General features: G+C 44.9%; 2 protein-coding genes across 4 annotated transcripts in view; one reads left to right on the top strand and one right to left on the bottom strand.

Moving 5' to 3' along the window:
- Nucleotides 1-23,882, top strand: part of LOC135917092 (uncharacterized) — a 63,704-nt gene extending 39,822 nt beyond the window's left edge. For both annotated transcript variants that reach the window (XR_011509430.1, XM_070528537.1), the window contains 2 exons: nucleotides 21,111-21,308; nucleotides 23,696-23,882. Coding sequence is in view for 1 of the 2 variants with exons in the window: in XM_070528537.1 (XP_070384638.1) it covers nucleotides 21,111-21,260 (150 nt within the window). In the remaining variant the exon portion in view is untranslated. The remainder of the gene's footprint in view (nucleotides 1-21,110; nucleotides 21,309-23,695) is intronic.
- Nucleotides 1-25,117, bottom strand: part of LOC139051572 (uncharacterized) — a 61,736-nt gene that overhangs the window by 13,399 nt on the left and 23,220 nt on the right. The gene's annotated exons all lie outside the window — the stretch shown is intronic.

Below are 25,117 nucleotides of genomic sequence, written 5' to 3'. Positions count from 1 at the left end.
GGCATCAGAATTTGCTCGCACAATTATGGGACGCTACAGCGTAAACCTATTCCAAACTTTTCTATTCCTATTCGGCAATCATCCCTCAACGATTGGTAAAAAAAATTGTCGAGCCACCCCCACTTCGCTCGTCTGTCATGCGACGTCACGAAAACCACGAAAATGTCGCATCTGACACGATGTGTGCGCACTCATTATGCATAATTATACCAAACCAAAGATTAATAACTATTTCTGATTCGACGCCTTTTTCGCCATTAACCCTCTGCGATTGGTCAAACGCTTGCAGGTCACGCCCACTTTGTCTGTCTTTCACGTGACGTCCCAAAACCGCGAAAACGCACCGCGTTGACGTGACGTACGTGTACGCGTTAAAAACGCATTAATATGCCGAACAAACCTGAATTTATTCCTGAATAGCCGTAGAATGCCCCGTTCCGAAAGGAATAGAAGATGGCTGACTGCCGATAGCTCTGGCACTGGATAATGGGAGCTGCCGTGGAGCATCGATTTCTTTGCGTATAATAAACACTTTTGCATGGCAGTATGACCCCATAGAGCCCTTTCGGCACGTATACGACATCGCTGTGCCAACTCTTCTTTGCTGAGCATTCATTCTGGCGACAATTTTAACCTTCCGTTGCACGCCGCCGCGATTTTAGACCAGCCACCGCAAGCCAAGGGGAAACGGACCAATCACAGACGCCAGCACTGCACTCTTTATCCGGTTATCTACTTTCGCTCTGCTGGCTCGGCCCCCTCGAAACTCTCTCCACTTGAGCGTGCTCCTCGCCTCTTGTCAGTTAATTAGATAAGAAAAACTGCTCAATGTTGGCACTGATATTCCCTTTCAAAGCAAAAAAGTGACCTTCTTTAAACGAGGAGTGCCGTTGATTGGTCTTTTCAAACGACGCTGCTGGTCACCGCCCGATGCTTGCGCCGGCGTTTACGTAAATTTGAGCGACAGGAGATTGGGATAGAAACAGATTGGAATATTTTTACGTTATGCGGCCCCTGGCATAAGAGATTTTTGTGAATGCGGGCACTGACCTGAAAGTTCGGACATTGGTGAAAGTTAAGGCCGTCTGTTTTCTTCTATCTCCGCGTGCGTGTGCGTCGATTGCACTAATTTAGGGCCGCCGAAAAGCACGGTTTCTCTGCTTTGCTCAGTACAAAACAGCGGAGGGAACACCTTGGATCCGGTGCACTCATTCGGCTGACTGCGCTGTCACGGTTGATAAGGGAGGGAGCACCGCGTTCTCAAGTGGATACCTGCGGCTGACTAAACAAGTGACGGACTTCGACTTCAATCTTTGGGTCCGCGGTTGTAATGACCATAGATGCGGAGAAGAACACTCGCTGTTAGTGAGGTCGTACGTTTCAGGTATAACTTTCAACCCTTTTCGTACTTATAGTTTTATATCTATCCAAATTACATAACACTTCAGACGTTTCTTTGTCGACATGGTAAGCAACAACGCAGTTAAGGAGGTCACTGCTTGATGCGCTGCTCATGCATGGTTCTGTCTGAATAGAGTGATTCAGAATATGCGCTGAAACTTGCTAAAAAATACGGCAGATTAAATACCTCAGCTATTTCTTTGGGACTCCCTCTACCGCAGCTACAGGTATTTCGAAATGTCTCGAGGTAATAAAAAGAGAAGTTATTATCAAACTAATTACCTTTTAACTAAAACAGTTTTAAGATGGATCCGGCTGCGAGTCTTGAAGCACTTCACATTATTCGGAGAGTTTACAAGTGCTTTTAGATTTACAAAAAGCTAACGCTGCTCATTTCGATGTGCAGCCGTAGTGCACGCGTGGTCATTAGTAGCTGTAGTGCATGGTGGCCATCTTTCCCTCCATCTTGAACTCAAGCAACACGTTGGAGAGCTTGTAGGCTATTGTTCTGTTTGCTATGATGCATTGTCATACGGCCGCAGCACAAGGCTGCTACCTTCCGCTTTAGTGTCCGATGCTCCAACTAGGGCACAATAATACCATGGAAAAAGCTGGGGGAAAACGTGGATCACTAAAAGAGGGTCAAGAACAAATTATGAAGTGGTGCCTACTGACTGCATGTATGACTTTCAATATACCGAGATGACAGCCACGGCACTGGCCTGACTGAGTGCTTCTAAAGGTTCTCCTTAGTTTTGGCATATGTTTCCATCATGAAACAAGCATTCTTCTAGTCAAGGGTGCCTTGGTTGGCGCTAAACATTTGAGAATTTGTACAAAATCTTCATGATCAACTACAAAGAAGCATTACAGCACAAATAAATCTTTTCTACGGGCTGCTTGAAGAGCGTCTGAATTAGAGCGCACACCGGCTCTGAATTCTTTCACTTTCATTTGCTCTTGTACGCGTCCATAAGTTCGTGGTACGAGATTGCTTGTTCCATTTCTTTTAGCCTTCTCCTTCCTTTTTATGCCACGCTCGTGCACTTGATTTTGATGCACTGGCTGTAAATGTAAATTGAAAATACATATGTATTCACAATGACAAAGACGTAAGCTTGACTGTTTTGGCAGTACACGAGCATCAGCCAAAACTTGCGGGTTGAGTTAATTTGTATCGTCCGAGTGTTTAAGTAGAATACAGGATGCCAGACGTACTATATATAAAAGAGGCATAATGGCGCAAATAACAGGATTAGGCATGATAGATGGTACCTAGCTTTTCTGTCGCACGAACCTGGTTAAACCACCGATCAGCATATTTGTGTTTGCGCTTACCCATACCCGGTCCTGTGGTCTGTGCTTTAGTGGTCTGTATGATGTCGCCCTATAGAGTAGCCCACTTACATAACTTGTAACCAGCACAGTGCGTTCGCGCGTTACATCCGAAGCAATGTTAGTGACAATAGTACATTATACAGTTAAACCGTCAGTTGCATTATACGGCAATACATTTCATGAATGACGAAAAGCACAAGGTATAAAATAGCAAAAAATAAACAGGAGGTAGATAGCAGAGGTAATCTCCTACCTTAGTGTGGCTGTGCGATGATAGTTGTGAAGCATGAGAAAATTAATGGTTCGATATTGGCATTTTGTGTCCAGTGTATTTGAACATACCTATAAATATATTATAATTCATTGACTGATGTTGTTCCTGGTTTGTATTGAATTATTACCTAACGAAAAACGTAAGAGAACTCAAAAATTGATATACTTGAAAGAACATCGTATATAAGGAGAACTGCGCACCCCTCTGTAATATTTAAAACGGTGCAAGTCTACGAATCTGAAGCCTTAAACTTATTTTCACGTGCTTGCGCGGATTGCAATGAGAGCTCTTGCAATGAAAGTAACATAGTTTTTGGCAGTTATAACCTACATTTCACTTAGCTGTTACTACCACTTTTGCCAACGCACTAAGGTAGCATCAAGGATCATTGTGCTGGTATTTTGTTGGAAACCAGTAACCTAATAAACACGTATATGGTGGGCTTGTGTCTGTGTAAGAAGACTTTCTGCGAGAGTGTGCTGCCCATCCGCTCGCCTGCTGCATTAGGTGTCCAGCAAGATTTCCAGTTGGGTTTTTATTGCCCATTGGTAGAGTTACCGTCTAAGTGGTTGTGCTTGTTGGCAAAGCAAAAGAACGACGTAAAAAGCAGGTTTCTAGCTTCTGGCGTGCCATGCTCCCATGCCACACCCAAGAACTTATACAAAGCACAACACGAAGTAAGGGAAATGCCAGCCTAGTGTGTGTCATGTTAGAATGTTAGCTACGATGACTTAATCGCAGCAAAGCAAAATAAATGCCGGTAAGTAACATTGATGCAGTTGACAGTATTCCGCATATCCTAAAGCGTCTCGAAATCTCTATTATAAACAGGATTTATGGGAACGTCGTTCCGCTCATGTCATGTTGGAAGTATTATATATGCAAGAAAAAAACCAGTGTTGCATGCAAACAGTTGCTGCTTAGTGATATTTTTTAATATTTAATTACATTATCAGGTGTTACGCGCCAAAACCACGATCTGATTATGAGGCACGCCGTAGTGGAGGACTTTGGAAATTTGGACCACCTGGAGTTCTTTAAAGTGCTCTTAAATCTAAGTACACGGGTGTTTTCGCATTTCGCGACCATCGAAATGCGGGCGCCGTGGCCGGGATTCGATGCCGTGACCTCGTTCTTAGCAGCCCACCACTACAGCCACTAAGCAACCATGGCGGGTTGACGATAATATTGTCGATATATTGGGAGATGCATTGCGGTCGATGGATAAAGTTGTGCAGAATTTGCAACGCCACTGCACTTTCATAAAGGGACACTAAAGCGATCAGTTTAGACTAATAAAGCATTGTTTGCGAACCCTGCAGGCAGTCATTTCAAAATAATAGATTCCTTATTAGAGTAGAAAAGTCTCCAACTCTCTGCGCCATATGTCAGCACCGGTAAAATGCACTGATTGTACACTTTCCCTTTCAATAATAACGGCAAGCTCCCAGTCAGGAGCTCACGATGTCTGCCGTATGCGATCCAACCCATTTTTGTTCTTCCGTGAATTTCATTCTCATGGTCAGGGTTCCCTGTGATTAGTTGACCTAGGTAAACGTACTCCTTCACAGACCCTAGAGGCTTACTTGCGATCCTGAACTCTTGTTCCCTTGCCCGGTTGTTCATGAATATCTTTGTCTTCTGCATATTAATATTCAACCCCACTCTTACGCTCTCCCCGTTAAGGTCCTCAGTCATTTATTGTAACTCGTCTGTAGTGCTGCTCAATAGAACAATGTCATCGGTAAACCGAAGGTTGCTGAGGTATTCGCCGTCGATCCTTACTCCTAAACCTTCCCACTTTAAAGCTTGAATACTTCTTACAAACACGCAGTGAATAGCATTGGAGAGATTGTGTCAACTTGTCTGACCCCTTTCTTTATAGGTATCTTTCTACTTTTCTTGTGTAGAATTAATGTGGCTCTGAAATCTCTGTAGCTATTTTCCAGGGCATTTACGTAAGCGGTCTGCACTCCTTGATTACGCAGGGCCTCTGTGACTGCTGGTATCTCTACTGAATCATATGCTTTTTCGTAGTTTATGAAATCCATATAGAGAGGCTTATTGTACTCTGCGGATTAATCGATAACCTGATTAATGACATGGATGTGATCCATTGTAGAGCATCCCTTCCTGAAGCCAGCCTGTTCCCTTGGTTGACTAAAGTCCAGTGTTGCCCTTATTTTATTGGGGATTATTTTGGTAAATATTTCATATAATACTGGGAGTAAGCTAATGGGCCTATAATTTTTCAGTTCTTTAACGTCTCCCTTTTTGTGGATCAGTATAATATTTGCATTCTTCCAGTTTTCTGGGACCCTTGCAGTCGATACACACTTTGTATAGAGAGTCGCCAGTTTTTCAGGCATTATGTCTCCTCCATCTTTGATAAAACCAACTGTTATTCCATCTTCTGCTGCCGCTTTTCCCCGTTTCATGTCTTGCAAGGCCCTTCTGATCTCACCTCTAGTTATAGGAGGAGTTTCTGTATCCTGTTCATTATTGTTTCCAATGGGGTACTCTTGAGTTTTGTGAGTACTGTACAGATCAGTACAGAATTCTTCCGCTGCTTTTATTATACCTTTGAGATTGCTTATGATATCACCCTGTTTATCTTTGAGTGCATACATCTTGGTTAGTCCTATGCCTAGTTACCTTCTTACTAATTTCAGGCCGCGTCCATATTTTACGGCTTCTTGAGTCTTTCTCACGTTATAATTTCGAATATCACTTATTTTCGCCTTGTCTATCAGTTTTGACGAAGTATTAACTATTTTTTTTATTTAGTGAACTTTTTAATTATTGCTTGAATCGCAAATATGTAAATCACAAAGTTGTACGTCACCTTAAATAACCTCCGAATCAAGCATTTATTTCGGGCTGAAGTGTTCCTGGTTTTTTATCGAAGGAAAAATAAAAGCCGCGAAATATGCGAGATATGAAATACATGCGCGCTCCTACTTAAGCGCCTCCCCGCAACCTTTGAAAGATCTACGGCTGCATTCGTTTATCGCCGCATCATGTAAAGCTTCATCATGTAGGATGGCTGGAGACCTAACTAGCGTGGTGCGATAAGCGTCAGAAACTGCGGACGCAAGAATATAATAATATTTGGGGTTTTACGTGCCAAAACCACTTTCTGATTATGAGGCACGCCGTAGTGGAGGAGTCCAGAAATTTCGACCACCTGGGGTTCTTTAACGTGCACCTAAATCTAAGTACACGGTTGTTTTCGCATTTCGCCCCCATCGAAATGCGGCCTCCGTGGCCGGGATTCGATCCCGCGACCTCAGCAGCCTAACACCATAGCCACTGAGCAACCGCGGCGGGTACAAGAATCAAAGAAATTCAACCAACGGTGAAAAAAAACAGGGCGCGAAAGAGCACGAAAAAGGAAAAAATAAATGGCAGCTCTCGAAGAACAGAAAATAGCTACTCAGCCGTTTATTTCAATAAAAAATTCACCAAAAGCACGTAAGGCGTCTCAGCCGCCCACAAAAAATCATCCAAAGGTGCCACTGCTTTAACCATTTACCCTTTCTGCCTCTTGAACTCCGGAAACGAGGCAAAACAGAGCAGTTTTTTACCTATTTCTATCTTTGTCGCAAGATTTTTTTTTTTTTTGATGTCACAATAGGGTGACATCATGAAGGTGAGCTAAACAATCAGGTTTAAACCAGTTTCGAGCGGTTATTTTCCACTGCCACTTATAGGACGTGCTCAAACAAGTCACTGTCTGAAGCCAATATAGTACTTGCCTCATTCCAACACTTGTGCTGTTGCTGCTTTGGCCAACGACGTTGGAACCTCACGGCAGACTCTACTAATTTTGGTATTGCGGCGTCCGGTGTGGTAGTTTCGCTGCTATACCCGCGATCTTTCACGTAACCCGTCGCACCCCCCCCCCCCCTAGAAGAAGTCCAGCGGTGGCATGTCGGGCGACCTTGCAGGTCAGGGCACAGGTCTGCGTCGGCCAATCCACTTTCCAGGAAAGAGCTTGTCGAGCCACGCTCGAGACTGAGTACTGCTATGCGCAGGAGCACCATCGTGTTAAAGCCAGATGTTCCGAAGGTGCACAAGTGGAACGCTGCAATACACGTCATTCACGGGGCCCTTGAGGATGTCGTTGACGTAGCGTTGCGCCGGTAGTGTGTTGTCAAAAAAAGATAATTTGGAAGGTGTTTTCATCAAAATTACCGCACCGTGGACTCAACCACCACTGGTATAAGTGTCGTGCTTGTGCCAGCCAGTGGGGATTCCTATCACTCCAGTAGTGCGCGTTGTGAATATTAACTTGTGCGTTTCTGGAGAAATTAGCATCATCCGTCCAAAGCACGCGAGTGAGTTAGTGAGTCCGGTGGTTCACATTTCGTGAAAATTCAACTGCAAAGTTAAGTCTGTTTCAAAATCTGAGTCTTCAAGTTTTCGTTGAAGATATACATGGTACGGGTGCGTATGACCTTTTTTTTATATTACTCCACATTATTGACCTTGAGGTTCCGGCCTCCGCACTGGCCTCGCGCGCACTACCGTGAGGGTTAAAAGCAAATAATGCCAAAACACCCTTTTCCGCTTCCTGAACTACCGTCGTGGTCCTGTGTCGCTTTCTTGTAATGCTACCTGTCTCGCAAGGAACTTCGTACATTCTAAGTATTATTGACGGAGTAGGGCGTCCTCCACAAAGCCACATCCGGAATAGCTTAGCTGCCACCCTCTTTTCGCCATGCGCCGCCCCCAGAGCCCGGATCAATTTATCCTTTTGATCATTGGTGAAGGGCATGGCTGTCTTCTTCAAGAGCTGGTCAGTGGCGTGGTACCATTGAGATCTCCCGTTAATATCTACAAACTTAGACGTCAAGCAAAAATGAGTTACATAACCCACAACAGCATATGCCGCCGTAAAGATCCGTCAAAACGCATTAGATGGACATAGCCTGCGCAAGGTTTCTTTCCGTTGCTAAAGGGAACAAAAGGAACATACTTTCTGGGCGCGCCTATCTGCAGAAGATGATGAGTGCGCAAAATTACAGACCCATGTGCGCCGTCACGGTTTCCCGGCTTCGAAAATTGAGTGATACTGATTCTTCCAAAACCCCTTTGAGAGCGCTGCTATCACGCGCGTGAAACGCATGGGCTCGTCTTCAATTCGCATTCTTTTGCGCGTTTTGCACCCCAACGTTGAAATACGGGAAACGCGGGAAAATCTAGCGAGTTGCCACCTGTTGAATAGCTGTATTCGAATGCATTGCAGAATTTTACATTGCAGCTTAGGCAAATATGCAAGTAATTATAAATTCGGGAAACCCCGCACGGGCGTCTGCGTATAGCGGGCGTTTAGTTTATCGTGACGCCACGTACCCGCGCAAACGAGAACTGCACCCTCCAACGTGTAGCTGTGCATGGCTTAGCCGTGTCCAGGGAAAAGGGGATCCTGGAGGTTGAGCCAATGCCGTGTATTTGGACGTTTATGGCCAATCAACTTCTTGGCCTTTGCTTCACGTAGACGGCACCACAATACTGACCTACGCGGCGGAAATCGGTAGTTGCATTTTCCTACTCTTCTCTGTCTACAAAGCTGTCGAAATGTCAAGAACACCCAGCCACTTTCAAGCTCGCCTGTTTACGTGCAGCTCAGAATCACAATGTTAGAAGCATTCGTAAATCGTTTCGCCCGGTTTTATTAATATATTTTTTCTTCTCTCGCGCCTCTTGACGTGCCAAGAGACAGTGAAATATATGAATAATATCGACCTACGAACTGCAATAAGTCGCGCTCCATTAGCTTAGTGCTGCTTCCTAGCATAAATTAGTTACAGATTTGACCATCCAACTCGCGTGCCTCTCGCCCATAGGTTTGGACTTAGACGTGGCACATGGCTTGTTCTGGTAATGATTCACTGCATGTTTGCTTCGCCGCACGAATTTTACAAACCATGTCTGACTGATCGCTGACGCGTTTGCTGTAGCTTAAAGGAGGCAGAACAATCATGACTTACCACCGACTCGGTCTGATCCACCAAACCGAGTTGTCTATCGAAACGCATCTATCGCGGATAATTTAAGTGAGTTCTTAGACATGTAGGAGCCTCTGGACTGGACTTCTCCGCTATAAGTTAGCCTCGCCGCCTACAGGGCTATCTGACTGGGCTATCTCGGTTGCTCGTTTGACCTAATCATAAATTCAAATCGTCGGGCTTTTTTTTCTTCTTTCTAATCTGAAGTTGGTAAGCTCGAATTCACCTCCTGTACACTACATCTCAAGGCTTGGGGTGGCGCCTGACACCGGCAAAAATTGCCGAGAAGCAGTGTTGCTATACTAATCCAGGAACAACCAATTTAGGAAGGCCCACTAAGCTTCAACAAAAGACACGCCCTCACCAGAGCAGGAATTTGCCTCCCTGGTGAAGTATTCAGCCACCACCTCACAAATTACTCATTCGATCAACCAATGGTCCTCAGTCCCCACCAGCTGCGGAGCACCTGACCTGTAACGCAGCAGAGGGTGCTACAAATCTCTGGACCGGGACATGCCGCTACTGGAAACTAACATTGGCAATGTTCATCTCACAAACACTCTCGAGTAAATCTACATTAGCAGGGCTCTTTGAGGAACTGTCAGGATTTTTTAGGATATCATTGGCCATTGTGAGGTTAAAAGAACTGGTGAGGCTTATGTAGTGCTGACTAACGGCCACGTCCTGTCCTATAGAGGACTCCCAAATATGAAACACTATGTGGTAGAATTCCTAACCTATAAGGACACAGTGGGCAAGATTGTCGAATTCTGCAGCGTCAATGAGAGGGTAGCAGTAGTCGCAATAAAACTAAAAAGCAAATATAGAATAAAGGTAGCGCAAGCCTTCGCTCCAACCTCCAGTCACGCCGTTGATCAAATAGAACAGTTTATGAAGACGTTGAATTAGCGATGACGAATTTGCAAACTCAGTCTACTGTAGCCATGGGCAACTTCAATGCAACAAGTGGGGGGAAAGTTGGCTGGCGAACAAGCAATTGGCAACTACTGCATTGATTCTAGGAACACTGGAGGAGAGATGTTGGTAAAATTCGCGGAAAGAAATAAGCTTGAGTAATGAACACCTTCTTCAGGAAGTGTAACAACAGAAAGTGGACCTTGAAAAGCCCTAATGGTGAAACAATAAGTGAAACAGATTTCGAACTTTCTGGCGATTTCACCATGGTGCAGGATGTAGAAGTGTTAGGTAGGGTAAAGTGCAGTGATCATGGGTTAATGAAATCTAAGATCCACCTCGATATGAAAAGAGAGAGTAAAATTAGACAAGAAGAAACAGGCCAACCTACACGCAGTAAGGGTAAAATCAGGTCAATTCAGTCTAGTACTTGCAAACAAATATGTAGTCTTAGAACCGAGAGATGAAGATGAGATAGAGGTATAATGAAGGAAACCCCCACTAGGCTGGCTTCAGAAGCAGCAATTGAAGTGGGAGGTAAGGCACGAGGGCAATGAGTAGGTAAGCTCTCCCTTGTAACGACGGACCTAATAAGAAAACGACAAAGAATAAAAGTGTCCAACTCAAAAAATGAGATAAAATTTGCAGAACTGTGAAAACTGATCGACAAGGACAAAATAAGGGATATTCGAAATTATAATGTGAGAAATACTGAGTAAGTAGTAAAAATTATACTCAGCATGATGTAAGTGAGAAGAAAACTAGACATAGGACAAACCAATATATATGCACTGAAAAATAAGCAGGGTAATATCATCGGAAATTTCGAAGATATAGTAAAAGCAGCGGAAGAATTCTGTACTGGCCTGTACAGTACCTAGAGCAGCGACGATACCTCCATTCGTAGTAGTAATGAACATGTTAGAGAGGCTCCAACTATAACCAGCAGTGAGGTTAGAAGGACGTTGCAAGATTTGAAACGGGGAAAACCGGCAAGAGAAGATGGAACAACAGTCGATATAATCAAAGATGGAGGAGGCACCATGCTTGAAAAGCTTGCGCCCCTTCATACGAAATATCTTACGACTTAAAGCGTCCCAGAGAATTGGAAAAATGCCAATATTATACTAATGCACTGAAACGGAGACATTAAATAATTGAAAAACTATAGGCCCATAGCTTACTTCCAGTATTGCATAAAATATTCACCAGGATCATTCCTAACAGAATAGGCTGGCTTTAGGAAGGGATATTTCATAATGGCTAAATAGATGTCATCAATCAGGTAATCCAGAAATCTGCAAAGTACAATCAACCTCTCTGTATGGCTTTCATAGAACAAGAAAAGGCATTTGATTCAGTAGAGATACCAGCAGTCATGGAGGCATTACGTAATCAAGGAGTACAGCAGCCTTACACAAATATCTAGGAAAATATCTACAAAAATTCTACAGCTACCTTCATTCTTCACAAGAAAAGTAGAAAGATATCTATAAAGAAAGGGTTCAGGGAAGGAGGCACAATATCTCCAATGTTGTTCAACGCATACATGGAAGAAGTATTCAAGCTACTAAACTGGGAATGCTTAGGAGTGAGGATTAATGCCGAATATCTCAGCAACCTTCGATTTCCTGATGATATTGTCCTGTTCAACAGCACAGGGGACGAGTTAGAACAAATGATTGAGGACCTTAACAGACAAAGCGTAAAAGTGGGGTTGAAGATTAATATGCAGAAGACAAAGACAATGATCAATAGCCGAGTACGGGAACAAGAGTTCAGGATCGGCAGTCGGCCTCTAGAGTGTGTGACATCTTTACCTAGGTCAATTACTCACAGGAGACCAATCATGGAAGGGAAATTTACGGAAGAATAAAAGTGGGTTGGGGTGCATACGGCAGGCATAGTCAGATCCTGACTGGAAGATTACCGCAGAGATTGAAAAGAAAGGTGTAGAATCTATGCATTCTACTATTGCTAACATATGGGGCAGAAACTTCGAGATTGACAAAGAAGCTCGAGAGCAAGTTAAGGACCGCGCAAAGGGCGACGGAACGAAGAGTGTTAGGCGTAACGTTAAGACACAAGGTAGCAGTGTGGATGAGAGACAAGCGGAGATAGCCGATATTCTAATTGGCATTGAGAGAAAAAAAATGGAGCTGGGCAGGTCATGTAATGCGTAAGTTAGATAACCGGTGAACCATTAGTGTTACAGAATGGGTGTCAAGAGAATGGCAGTGCAGTCGAGGACTAAAGAAGACTATGTGGGGAGGTGAAATTAGGAAATTCGCAAGCGCAAGTTGGAATCGGTAGGTGCAGGACAGTGGTAATTGGAGATCGCACGAACAGACCTTTCTCCTGAAGCGTGGAAAAATGGGCCGATGATGATGATGACTCGTCTCTCAACTCTTCGTCTATCTCCCTCATTTCAATCTTTCCTGTCTTCACTTATTTTTACTTCCGATCTTCCCGCAAGCAAGGGGTAACCTTATGTAATATATGCAGCCTTAGGTTTTTGTATTTTATTACAGTGGGGATGTACCGTTGACGTGCACAGAAATGATTAGCTCCCATCCTGTGTCGTCCCCTGGTTCGGCTCCATGGTGTGTTACATAATTTAGTTATATTATTTATGGCATCCAATTTCTCTCCACTCCCTGATCGCTACTACGAGAGGGGGGGCACCGAAGAAATCTTCAAATTCGTTATGGAGCCGAAAGAAACTTTCCCAAAATACCACGTCATTCACAATCAGTGCGAAATCAAGTGTGTCCACAGAATATCTCCTTTCGTTGTGGCAAAATCATTGACGGGATCAATCGGCGCAGGCTACAAAGGAACTCAAATGGGTAGCGGCGACCTTCTTGAAGTTCTTGGCAAGAATCGGTACAGTATAATGTTCAAATTCATTGCTTTTTGAGACATTCCTGTTTCAGTCGGCCCACACAGATCCTTGAACACTGTCCGCAGTGCCATCTCTGAAAATTACCTGCTTGATCTAAGTGAAAGAGAGCTCGAGTGAACTCGGGGGATGCCAAAGTCAGAATGTAGCAAAGGTCCAACGAATAGCCATCAGGCGCGACGACAAGGAAATCTCCACGAAACACGTAATCATAACCTTTGGAACAAACAACCTACCAGATTCTGTAGGAACTGGATACTGCAAACTCCGTGTACAGCCGTACTTTCCGAATCCACGCCGATGCTTCAAGTGTCAGCGGTTCGGGCACGGTTCGCAAAGCTGCCGAGGGTGCACTACATGTGCAAAATGCGCATACAACGAGCACTCGTCTGACACTTGCACTTCCACCACCAACTGCGCTAACCGTGACGGGGTTCACACCACGTAGTCCCATTCGTACCCGTCGTGAAAAGAAAAGAAAAGCAAATCATCGAAATCAAAATCCAACTTAACTTTTCAATCCAAGAGACGTGTAAATGCTTCTCATTGAACCAGTGTAGTGCGTCCTATACCAATGTGGCGCGCCCAGGGGCAGCGCTACATCATTCGGCGCCCGCCCAAGTCACATGGAGTGTGACGGCGCTCACATGGTGCGGCAAAAGTAGTACATAAGGGTGGGGTTGCTTGCCGGCAATTGCAGCCTAAAACTCTCCTAGAGGCAGTTGCAGTCTGCGTGGTGCTCTTTAACGAGTTTGTCACAATTACCTCTCTATACATCTCCCCAAACCAAAATTATCGATGATTATCATGGATCATTATCACAGCTTTATCGATGAATTGCCAGAGCCTGATCTTGTCGTAGGAGATCTTAATGCACACAACGCTATGTGGGGAGATTGTCGGTGTGATGCCAGAGTACACTGAGTAGGATACTTCCTCTTCTCTACAAGTGCAAGCTTGCTGGATCGGAAAGACCCTACATACTACCGCGTGAAAAACAAAACATTCTCATCTATCCATTTAGGCATTGCATCTAATACATTAGTACTGTACCTAGAGAAGAACGTGATTAAAAGTTCACATCGGAGTGACCATTTGCCCATTGGGATAAAATTAACAAAAGGTGATTGGTGCTCTCCATATGTGCCCCGTTAGAAAGTCGACTGTGGCCACTGGAAACGATAGAGGAAGCTCACACATTTCGCCTGGGATTACATATGTACACTTTCCAATGAAGATGCAGTGACATCTTTGCGGCGTTCATAGCTGATGCTGCGTCAGTATGTATCCCCGAAACGAATAGATTGCCCTCTAAACGACGTGTTCCCTGGTAGAATAATCAGTGTGAGAATTCTCGCAGAGAGCAAAATAAGGTTTGGGCTCATCTTCGTGACTCTGTAATTACCGAGAACATGACCAGCTTCCAGAAAAAGTTCTAAGGTAGTAGAACGCGCTGCCGCGCCAAAAGGGAAAGCTGGTAAAATTCCTCTCCAGCATAACTTTTTAAACAGATGGACGAAAAGCTTGGAACAGCTTAAACAAAGTAAAAAGCATGAAACTCATCCTCTACCATTAGTACATACACGAGAAAACACCCTTGAGGACCAAGCTGCTTCTCTAGGCTCACACTTCGAGCATATTTCCAGTACATCCCATTACACAGATGCAGTACAGAGATATCAGAGACAAGTGTAGCGACTGCCTGTGGATCGGAAAGGAAATAGAAATTAATCTTGTAACTGTCCAATTAATATGGCGGAATATCAGAATGCACTAAATGGTTTAAAAGGTCCGCTTAAGGAATTGACAGAATACTGCATGAAATGATAAAAACTTACGCCCTGAAACCCACAAAACACTAATATCACTCTTTTTCTCCGCCGGCTACATTCTGTCCACCTAGAAGGAAGTAATAATAATTCCAATACCGAATGACAGCAAGGACCTGACTTCAGCCAGCAGTCATAGGCCTATAGCCTTGACAAGTTATCTGTGTAAACGTTTTGAGAAAATGGTTAAACGACGCCTCCTTCATTTTCTTGAAAGTAACGAATTATTAGACCCTTTACATTGTGGCTTCAGGGAAGGTAGATCGATAACTGATCACCTTGCCCGCATCGTGACGAATATTGGCGATGCCTTTGTGCATAAACAGTTCTTTTTGTCAGTATTTATTGATATGGAGAAGGCATAAGACACCACGTGGCGTTTTGGAATTCTCCGTGATTTGGCTGGAATGGGAATCCGGGACAATTTGCTGAATGTCATCCAAAGTTACTTGTCGAACCACATGTTCCGTGTTAAATTTGGTGATGCCTTATCTCGTCCATTTGTACAGGTGTACTACAAGTTGCTATGCTAAGCTGTACCCTTTTGGTTGTAAAAATGAATTCTCTGCATACTGTCACACCGAGTACAATGTTATATCATATTTATGTGGATCATGTGCAAATTGGTTACAGGTATTCTAATCTTAATATCTGCAAACGACAAGTACAGCTTCGGCTGAAAAGTTGTACGAGTGGGTAGACAAGAATGGATTCACGCCAGATCCCCTGAAAACGATGTGTGTCCTTTTCTCAAATAAGAGAGGTATGCAGCTTGCATACCCCGTACCATTTATCATACATGTTTTATCATATTTATGTACTATACCATTTATCTTAATGGAGAACGACTATCTGTGACCCCGAACGTAAATTCTTAGGTATTATCTTAGGCCTAAACAAACCTTTATCTCCCATATTTGAAGTATCTTAAAGCAAAGTACCTCAAGACAATGGAACTGTTGAAGTAAAATCCCGCACATATTGGGGAAGTGAAAGAAGGTGCCCCTTGAGCTTGTACAAAAATCTCATATGGTCACGCCTTGACTACAGAGTCATAGTCTTTAACTCTTCTGCGCCTTGTGCCATGAAAATGCTAGATTCCGTTCATCACTTGATACTGCGTGTTACTACAGGTACCTTCAGGACTAGCCCTATAGAAATGCTCTACGTTGATTCCAATGAATGGTCCCTACATCTGCAAAAGACATATTTAGGTTTTTCCTACGCCCTGAAGTTTAAATCAAATATGAAGCATCCATGTCATTCCACTATTCACGACTCTGTCCCTCCGGTTCGAAGCACTGTCCGAAGAAACAGACGTCCTTCATCTAGAGAATGTCCTGATGGCTTCTACTCGGTTTCCACCGCCTTTGGAGTGCCAGCTTATTCAGTGCGACATCTCTTTCGTAGAAATAGCGAAACGAGCACGTGAGGCGCACATACAACAGCATTTTCTTGAACTTAAGGCGAAGTATTCCTGTGATGAATTTTACTCAGATCCTTCGAAGTCTCCTGCTTGTGTTGCTTAAGCAGCTCTCGGACCCTCATTTTCAACATCTCGGGCCCTAAATCCACACACCAGTACATTTAAAGCGGAAGCATACGCTATACTTTCGGCTATTCAGTACATAAGGCTCACGACCTTCGCTAGGGCTATTGTCTTCACAGACTCATTAAGTGTAGTGATAGCCCTAATTAGTCTTCAAAAATACTACAACTACATTTTGAATTAATTGTACAGCTTGTTGTGCTCCGCATATATGTGCAAGCAAGTGATTGTCTTATGCTGGGTACCTGGCCACAAAGGTACGGAAGGCAACGTAGCTGCTGACGAAAACGCTACGTCAGTAACGTTTAGCGACGCAGATGTAAATGTTTCCATCGCTGCCACAAACCTAAAATCTTTTGTACGCTGTATGCAGAGGAATCATTGGCGAAAAGAGTGGAATACCCAAGTATTGAATGAGCTACACATTATAAAACCAAAACTATGGAACTGGATAACTGAGATAACAGCATGATACAATGGAGTACTTGTTTGGCTATTAAGAATAGGAAACACTTGTGGTATTTACTCTTACCTCTTGTCTGGGAAGGATCTTTCAATTTTAGTAAGTGCGGCAATGACCTCACAGTTCTCCATGTCCTTATTCAATATCCTGTAATAGAAGCAGAGAGAAAGAAGTATTTCCCTTCTGCGTACCGCGAAAACATACCTCCCCACCCGGCATTCTTTCTTAGCAATGAACCGTTTTTTTAATCTGAAAAAGGTTGTAGAGTTCTCAGCTGAGACAGACACCCTGATAATCATCTTGCCAGGTAATTTTTAGCATGTGAACAGCCCTTGTATTCAAGGGCTCTCTTGAAGCTCTAGTGTAACTGTTATATTTTTCTTGTGTCATATGTTTTTATTAAAACCCAACTGCAATAGCCCACATCACTAATTAGTCACAGCCATTATTTTAGTACCAATATGTTTTACACCATTTAATGTAACAACTTTTAAGGTCCTTTTACAGCCCTGTCGCATCTTCCATTAGGGATTCGTTGACCACGCCATCCACATTTTAAAGATAACATTGCCATTTTTCATGGCACTATTTCGCCATACCTGGACCTTGCGCCATAAAAGACCACACATGAACATAAATTGAGGAAAATAATATTTAATGGGTACAGCTGATGAATGATAAAAAACATCCCGAGCTTGCGCAACGTGAGGGCTAACAAAATACCACGGTTCCTATCATCGTGCCTGGTATGGTATGGTATGGTATGGTATGCAAAACTTTAATCAGGTTCTCCAGGTCGCGCTACATTCTTAGCCCGAAGCGGGCCGCTCCCACTTCGGGACCGAAAGGCCTAGCCTCTCGGCCGCATGGCGGGCCCGATGGACGGCCCATGTCTGTTCTTCCAGTTCGGGGCTATGGAGAGCCACGTCTCAACGCTCTTTGGTGTTATCCTTGTTGCTGCGTAACGCAGAGTCCTGCTAGAGCATATGTTCTAAGTTTGCTAAGCTACCCCATCCAGGGCAAGTGTATGAAGCCACGGCGTCGGGAAATATCTTGCTTACTAATAAGGGATTGGGATAGGTTCCCGTCTGCAAGAGCCTCAGGATGAGAGCTTGGGGTCTGTTTAGCTTTATGTTCGGAGGCGGATATGATCTGCGCGCCAAGTAAAAGTGTTTTGTGAGTTCGTTGTATGTGAGAAGATGGTCCCTGCAGCACGGAACCTCCAAGCATGGCTGCCCTAGCGCCACGCGGTCTTTAAGCCCTCGCGCAGCGTCGTGAGCCGACTCGTTGAGATTAGTCGGCGCTCCGTCAAAATCTCCGTTGTGTACGGAAAACCAAATGATCGTGTGTGGGTTAGAGCCCTTGCCGCGGAGGATCGCCAGGGCCTGCTTGGAAACGGTGCCCTTGCCAAAGGCTCTCATTGCCGCTCTCGAGTCACTGTGTATTCTGGTTCTCTTGCCATCCAGGAGTGCCAGGGCGATGCCTACCTTTCCCGCCGTCTCTGGATCCGTTGTATATAGGGACACGGAATTCGTGACGTTGCCTCTATCGTCCAGGCAGACCGCGGTGAACGTTCGCCTGTTAGATTCGAACGCCACATCAACGAAAGTGCTTTCTTCAACTCGTTCCCTGGCTTTCTCGGCTTTAGCTTGCCTTCTGCCCACGTTGTGTACTGGGTGTACGTTCCTCGGAACGGGCATGACCGTGACGCAGTCGCTCAGCTACCTCTGCAACTGACAGTACTTATCTTCAACCGTGGAGGGCGAGATGCCTACCCTCTTCAAGATTTGTCTTCTGGACTGAGCGGTGAGAGTCTGATGTATTGAGCTCTCTCTTGCGCCTCGGCAATACCTTGTAGAATGTTGTGCACGCCCAACTGCATGATCCTATCGGTCTTCGTATATTAGGGGAAACCCAGGCCTCTCTTAATCACATTTCTCAGGAGCGCGTTGAGTTTGTCTCTCTCCACCCTCTGCCATTCGTGCATTGCAGCGACATAGGCAAAATGACAGAGAACGAAGGCGTGCACCAACCCGACGACGTTGTCTATGTAGCTGTTTTTTTTTGCATAGCTTTTTCCAAACAGTGATGTGTGTGGAGCTTCATAGAATCGAAGACATTTTAGTGCAAACAAAGAAATCTTCCCTATATGCGAAAGTTTCCCACATATGCGTGATATCCGATATTTTGCTTTTGTAATAAAGCTCAAGAATGCAGCCTTAAGAATGATACGGTTGCGAGCCATATTTTCTGTGACGCTTAGGTAGGTAGAAGTCCCACACAGCCATTGGAGCACCTGAGTGCTGTAGGCGATTGTAGACACGAGATCTAAAAAGCGTGGCCTGTAGCGTATACTGCTTGCGTGAGATTATGACCGTCCCGAAAGCCTTTGACGGTGTTAGCTCCTGCGCCGAATCTCGCAAGGACGATGTCCCCATCTAACCGGTTCTTTATGATGATTAATAATCACTGCTTCTATTCCAAACTATCACTTGTTTGTCTTCATAATTAGCATCTAAACGATGAAAAGATTACCCGTAGAAAATAGTGTGATTGCACAACTGTCTCCGGATGCCTTGCATACACTAACATTACCGCACAAGAAATCACAATGTTCAGATTACTAACGAGATTTTCACATTTAACATTTAATTATCGGCTTAAAGGAATAAACTGCAATTGCACTAATGATCCCCAATATAATGGACACATGTCCTTTCGACAGAAACATTGTGACTTGCGCCAGGCTTTCGATATCGGTATCCGAATTCTGCCAAAAAAAAAATGCATAGGCGTTATTTTCTTCCGGTAATCCGCGAAGGATTATTTCAGAAAAATAATAACTGCCATTAATAAAAATAAAATAAACATTCCGCTTATTTGGTTTCTTTCTTTACGTGCGTATATTGTTCAAGTTTACGCTGCTAATATGAATAAAAGCACCAGCAACCAATTAGCCCACCTCACCACCTTCACAACTAGAAAGCCAATGTATTTCATGGTCCATTCTGGCAACTTATATCTCAAAATGGATGGTTTCCTGAAGTATTGGATGGGTGGACATAACTTTATTGTTACACGGCTTTATTATGCAATTAGAGTTTGCATTCTAAGGCTAATAATTAAAAAAAATATTGAAGTGTCGTTATCCAGGAAACAAACTAAACTCTGCGTATTGCTGGACAAATTATATTCGCTTCTTCTTGTGAAACCCATCAGCAGGCTCAATGCACCTCATGTAACATGTCATTTTCCAGATATCTCTTCGAAAAACACTATCCACATACAACGCACATGTTGGTATCCAGATGAAGCGAAGCTTCACCGAAGTGTTATACTGAGATCTGTAAAACACATTTTTTGCGATATGCTAAGATTAGGCACACACCTAGCGGTACATATTCATTGGCCCAAGAATGGGGCGGCTGGAATACAAATTTTACAAAATTAAGGAAGCACTTGGGTAGAATGCGCAATTTCAATAAGAGGTCTGTGTCCTATTGAGATACCACTGAGCCGACACAATATGGGCGCGCTTTATGTCATACCTTATTACTTTTGAAGGCAGTGTGCAAAGGTCTGTTCACTCGTACTATCCTGTCGGTGAATATTCAGTGTTATACGCGAAGTATACCGCTCCCTCGAACTCGGCAAGAAGCACAGCGACGACACACAGTACCGAATCAATGCGGCAAAGAAGGCTTCGCTTTAAAGGCACGGCATGAAGGATGTAAGCACTAAGAAAACTTTGAAATTCCTTGTCTTCACAATTTTCAATTTCCTAATAGCCCCCAATTTATTAGGCACGATCGAGTGATCTCATCGGATTTGCTCACTCATTCGACAGTTCAGAGCAGAGTTTCTCTGCCACCCAAAAAATGGGAAATGGAGGCAAGATTAGTTTCCTGGACCTCCTTTCTTCTCTTTTGATGAACCTTCACCGCTATGCAACACAGTTGCACTTCATATACCCGTTGCCTAAGTTATCTTGGGACCGCTATTTATGACACTTCTCTGTTAAAAACTAAAGGTGTCGACGACGTGCAAGTGGTGTAGTGGCGCCAATTCATTGACGAAAAAGAAATTATCCCATGCTGCTGGCTCAGTGCAATCCCATATTTCAATCGAGGCTATCCTGAAATTTCAGTAATTAAGTTATCTTAACCACAGTCGCAATTCGCTTATCCTTAAATACCGAAGTTTATTGGTTAAAAATTGAGTCATCGGTAAGCATAGGCATTTGGGAGTTGCACATTGCATGTAGATAAAACAGTCAAATATATCCATAAGGACAAGGATTTACAAGTTGCGCATTCCATGTAAGCGCACAGTATTTCTGCGCACGGAGATCTCCGTTGCGCCTCATAATGTATTTATTGCGATTCCATGGAATTCACAGCACCCTCACACATGTCACAATTGCAGGTCCACCACCACTCAGTGTGGTCACTATCAAGAGAAGTCAACATAATGCAACACTGCGATGGAGCGTGCCGCATCCAAGTGCATTCAACGGCGTCGAAGTTACATGGAACTGTAATGGCAACACGAGTATCGTCCACTTCGCGAAAATAAATCAAATCTACTGGGACCCTTTTTTCTCCGGGCAGGCATTGCTACCAGGTGAGAAGCAGCAACTGGTATTTGTACTTTGTCCAAATGGAAGTGTGCTGCATTCAGTGCATGCACAAAACTCGCGATTTCTGCGCGGTTCGAATCTAAGAAGAAACCAACTTGGTTATGAAATGACTAACATAAATCACTGATTGGCCGTTTCTCTAAACAATGTTTTTGTCCAGTATTTTCTTCACTTCGCCAACGTGGTTTCGGAGCTTTTTTTATGCGCTTCGACGATATGCTAAATACATTTTACAACAATATACTCAGTCTATGCTTATGCACATTACTAACAGAGCATGAACAATTCAGAAGGGCTTTGCAGAATCTCGTGTAAACATCTTGCAGATTGCAGTAGCAAAGACGTGATCTCTGCTTCGCGCATCAGGCTAACACGTATTATAGCACGTTCCTTCAACATCGATTTGGTTGTCCCAGCTCTAGTTAATATAGGAGTATTGCACTAGTTCTCCTTTTCTCTTCTACAAACAATTTAATTTCCCAATTCAATCCGTTTATTTGCACAATATTGTTACGAGCCGCTTATTCTGCGGATGAAGTGGACGCTTTGCTTCGTTTACAAACGCTGGGACATAGCCACGAAGACGTTGCATAGAAGCCGAGAAAGAGGACGAGCTGTGCCCCGTCCCGCCATCGTTGTTGTTGTGGTACCGCTCACTGCCACTGTATATATATTGTAGAGAAACCCTTTTTCACATCTCCGCATAACATCTTTGCTGGAGGTATTAGGTATGTCCGAAAGACAGCACGGAACTTCGCAGTGGACATCTTCTGGGCCGTGCGACCATGTCGACCGAGTGGCCCGCTGACTCTGCCTCGACTACCACAACATCGGTTTTCCTGGCCCAACTCCAAGACCCTGGTATCTTCTCCGGTACTGACGCCATCGACGCCGAACACAAGTTAATCGAATACGAGCCAGCCAGCAAGAGCAGACGGTGCGACCCAACCATTATGCTGGCTAACGTTATCCACTACCTCAAGGTAAGGGCCGGTGTTCGATTCCAACACACGAGGAGGAAATGGCTAGTTGGGACACCTGCAACGAAAAAACTCCAGGAGCTCTTCGCGAAGTCAGTCGGGTGCCAGCGAGCCGCCAAGAAGGAACTTTCGTGCCGGGCCCAAACATCAACTGAACCGTATGTCGTTTCCATTCAGGACGTGTTAGCCCTGTGTCGGCTGGTTGATGACAAAATGCCTGAAGCCGACAAAGTCACCCACATAATTAAAGGCATCGCTGATGATGACTTCAATTTACTACTATATAAGGACTGCTCGGCCATCGACGACATAATAAAATAGTGCCGACGCTTTGAAGAAGTGAAGAACCATAGTGTCACGCAACAATTTGAGCGGCTCCCTAACACCTCCGTTAACTCAACGTGAGAGGACGTCTCGGCACCTGGTACCGAAAGTTTGCTGCGTCTTGTGCGGCGTGATAACGAGGCCGCGTCTGCATCGGTTTCCAAGCCCGTTCTTACGACGAGTCCCGCCCGGCAGTATCGTTCATCGAAGCCGTCGTACGCGAAGAGCTGGCGAACACAGGCATTCATTCAATCTGCGCTGTAAGTCGCCATACGGCCAGCAATTTCTTTCTTCCTCCCCGCCCACAATCGACCTATACCAGGTACCGCGGTCCAAACCAGTGCCACTCGCGTGACGATAAGCCAATAAGCTTCCACTGTAATGGGATAGGCCATACTTCCCGCCATTGTCGCTATCGCGGGCCGTCGTCATCTGGTCCCGCGTACACTTACCACCAGAAAGACAGTCGGTCTTCGTCTCGTGCTCGCAACGGCCCACCGCACCCTGATGTTCCGGCTCCGACTCCATGCGACGACCGCTCGCCATTCCCGCAGAGCTGACATCCTCGCTCTCGACCGGCATCCTCGTCCACCTTCGGAAAACCGACCAGTGCAGCTCCCAGAGGTGATGCGGCATTGGCCAACCGACCAGGAAATCTGTTGACCGTGGCTACCGGACAAAGCCTTTTCGATGGAGAAGTGGATGGCGTGCCTGTATCGGCGCTCATAGACACTGGGGCGCAGCTATCTTTCATGAGTGCCCGCCTTTCTCGTCGTCTTCGCAAGGTTCTTACGCCAGCCTCCTCGCCTGTCGTTCGCGTTGCCAATGGCGGTAGTCCTTGCGCCGTTGGCATGTGTTCTGCGCGTGTGAGCTTCGCTCGCCACCAGATCTCAGTTGTAATCGCCGTTCTAGACCAGTGTCCCCATGACGTCATCCTTGGTCATAGCATCCTGAGCACCCATTCTGCCCTCATTCTCCCGTAACAATATAGAGAAATTTATTCCAACAGTTCTAAGGCCAAAGTTTGTAACAGTGACAATATTTTAATTCTATTGATGACTTTGCAGGTATCCCTGAAGACGGAGAATATTGCAAGGCATCTGTTTCAATGTACAAAGACCGAGGCAGAGATATCTATTATGGTCCAGTGATGCCAGTGATTCTTCAGTTGCGTAGCGACGGCGATACCATAACGGTGGTATTCCACCACAATCGGCAATGCAGGTACCTTCATCTCTGCGGTCATCACTGGAAATAAATATGACACATTCAATCTACGTGGCGTAATCAATTGAAGATAATAGTTTAATTAGAGGGTGCTGCTCAGCATGAAACGTGAGTTGTGGAGGCTCAATGATAGTTCCACGACACTTTGGTATCGCATAATCGCCACGTGCACAATAGAAAAAATATATATAGGCTTTCACATACCGAAACTGCACATTGGGTTATGAAAAACATTGAAGGGAAGGCTCCAGTTTTTTTTTTTTTTGCCACATCACATTCCTTAATTTGCATCCTAAGTTCGGCTCAAGAGGCTGCACACGCCGCCATGCACTCAGGCACACGCCGCCATACGCCAGCTTCAGAAGCTACTCTAGCCAACTCAGCACCTTCCTTCATGCAAAGCAATCTTGAAAAAAGTCGCAGTGTCGCCGGAAAGGCCAAGCATCGATTGCGATAGCAAATTCGTAGAAAGCCACCATCGTCGGCTCACCATCGCACGCTTTCACTCGCACATACAGCATACGGCGTGTGGCGAAGATATTATTGCACTTGGATTTTATACGGAACATCGCGGCGGCGCCTACCGCGATGATGACGCCGTAAATGTGCATGGTGTCCATGTAATTGCTATCGCTATAAAACGAGCTCTCGAGGGCACGGGAAAATACGCGAGAAAGTCACGCAGAGTCCGCAGTGGCCGCTCCGCAGTGCCTGGAAAGCTGCGGCCGCGCACGAGACGCCGGGCGTGCTCCCGCGTCAAGCGCATGCGCACTGCCGCCTCCGAGGATTCCCTGCGTACGCAGAGCTTTCACGGACGCACAACTAAAACTGCCCAATCGAACATTTTCCTCGTGCGAGCCCGCGACGCTTGGCGCATTCGGCGCATCGCATAGCAGCAATTTACATCTTCCAGTTGAAGATGAAGTAAGAAGCCTACGTCGTCAACACTGTTGTCGGCTCTGGCGAAATCGTCATATGAGGCATCGCTCAGGACAAAGCATATGCCGTCGTCGTCGTTGCAGGAAAGGCTATCGCCATCACTGCCGTCGTCCAGGGAACTAGTAGCGCTGTCTGCTGAAATTCTTGTGTACTCAAGCCTTTGGTAACTATTGTGCGAATGAGGGGGCGCCAATGGGGAGAGAAATTGACCGAACTGACATGCTTTCGCATTCTATATAAACGTTTTTTTTTTATATAGCATTGGATTGCTTCTTACCTGGACTTTGCAGTCTGTTCGAATCAAGCAAAAAGTAAAATGAACC

The sequence above is a fragment of the Dermacentor albipictus genome, unplaced genomic scaffold, assembly GCF_038994185.2.
Source record: "Dermacentor albipictus isolate Rhodes 1998 colony unplaced genomic scaffold, USDA_Dalb.pri_finalv2 scaffold_12, whole genome shotgun sequence".
In the NCBI taxonomy this organism is placed as follows: Eukaryota; Metazoa; Arthropoda; class Arachnida; order Ixodida; family Ixodidae; genus Dermacentor; species Dermacentor albipictus.
Note: the sequence above shows the minus strand (reverse complement) of the source record. Positions and strands in the feature narration are given on the sequence as shown.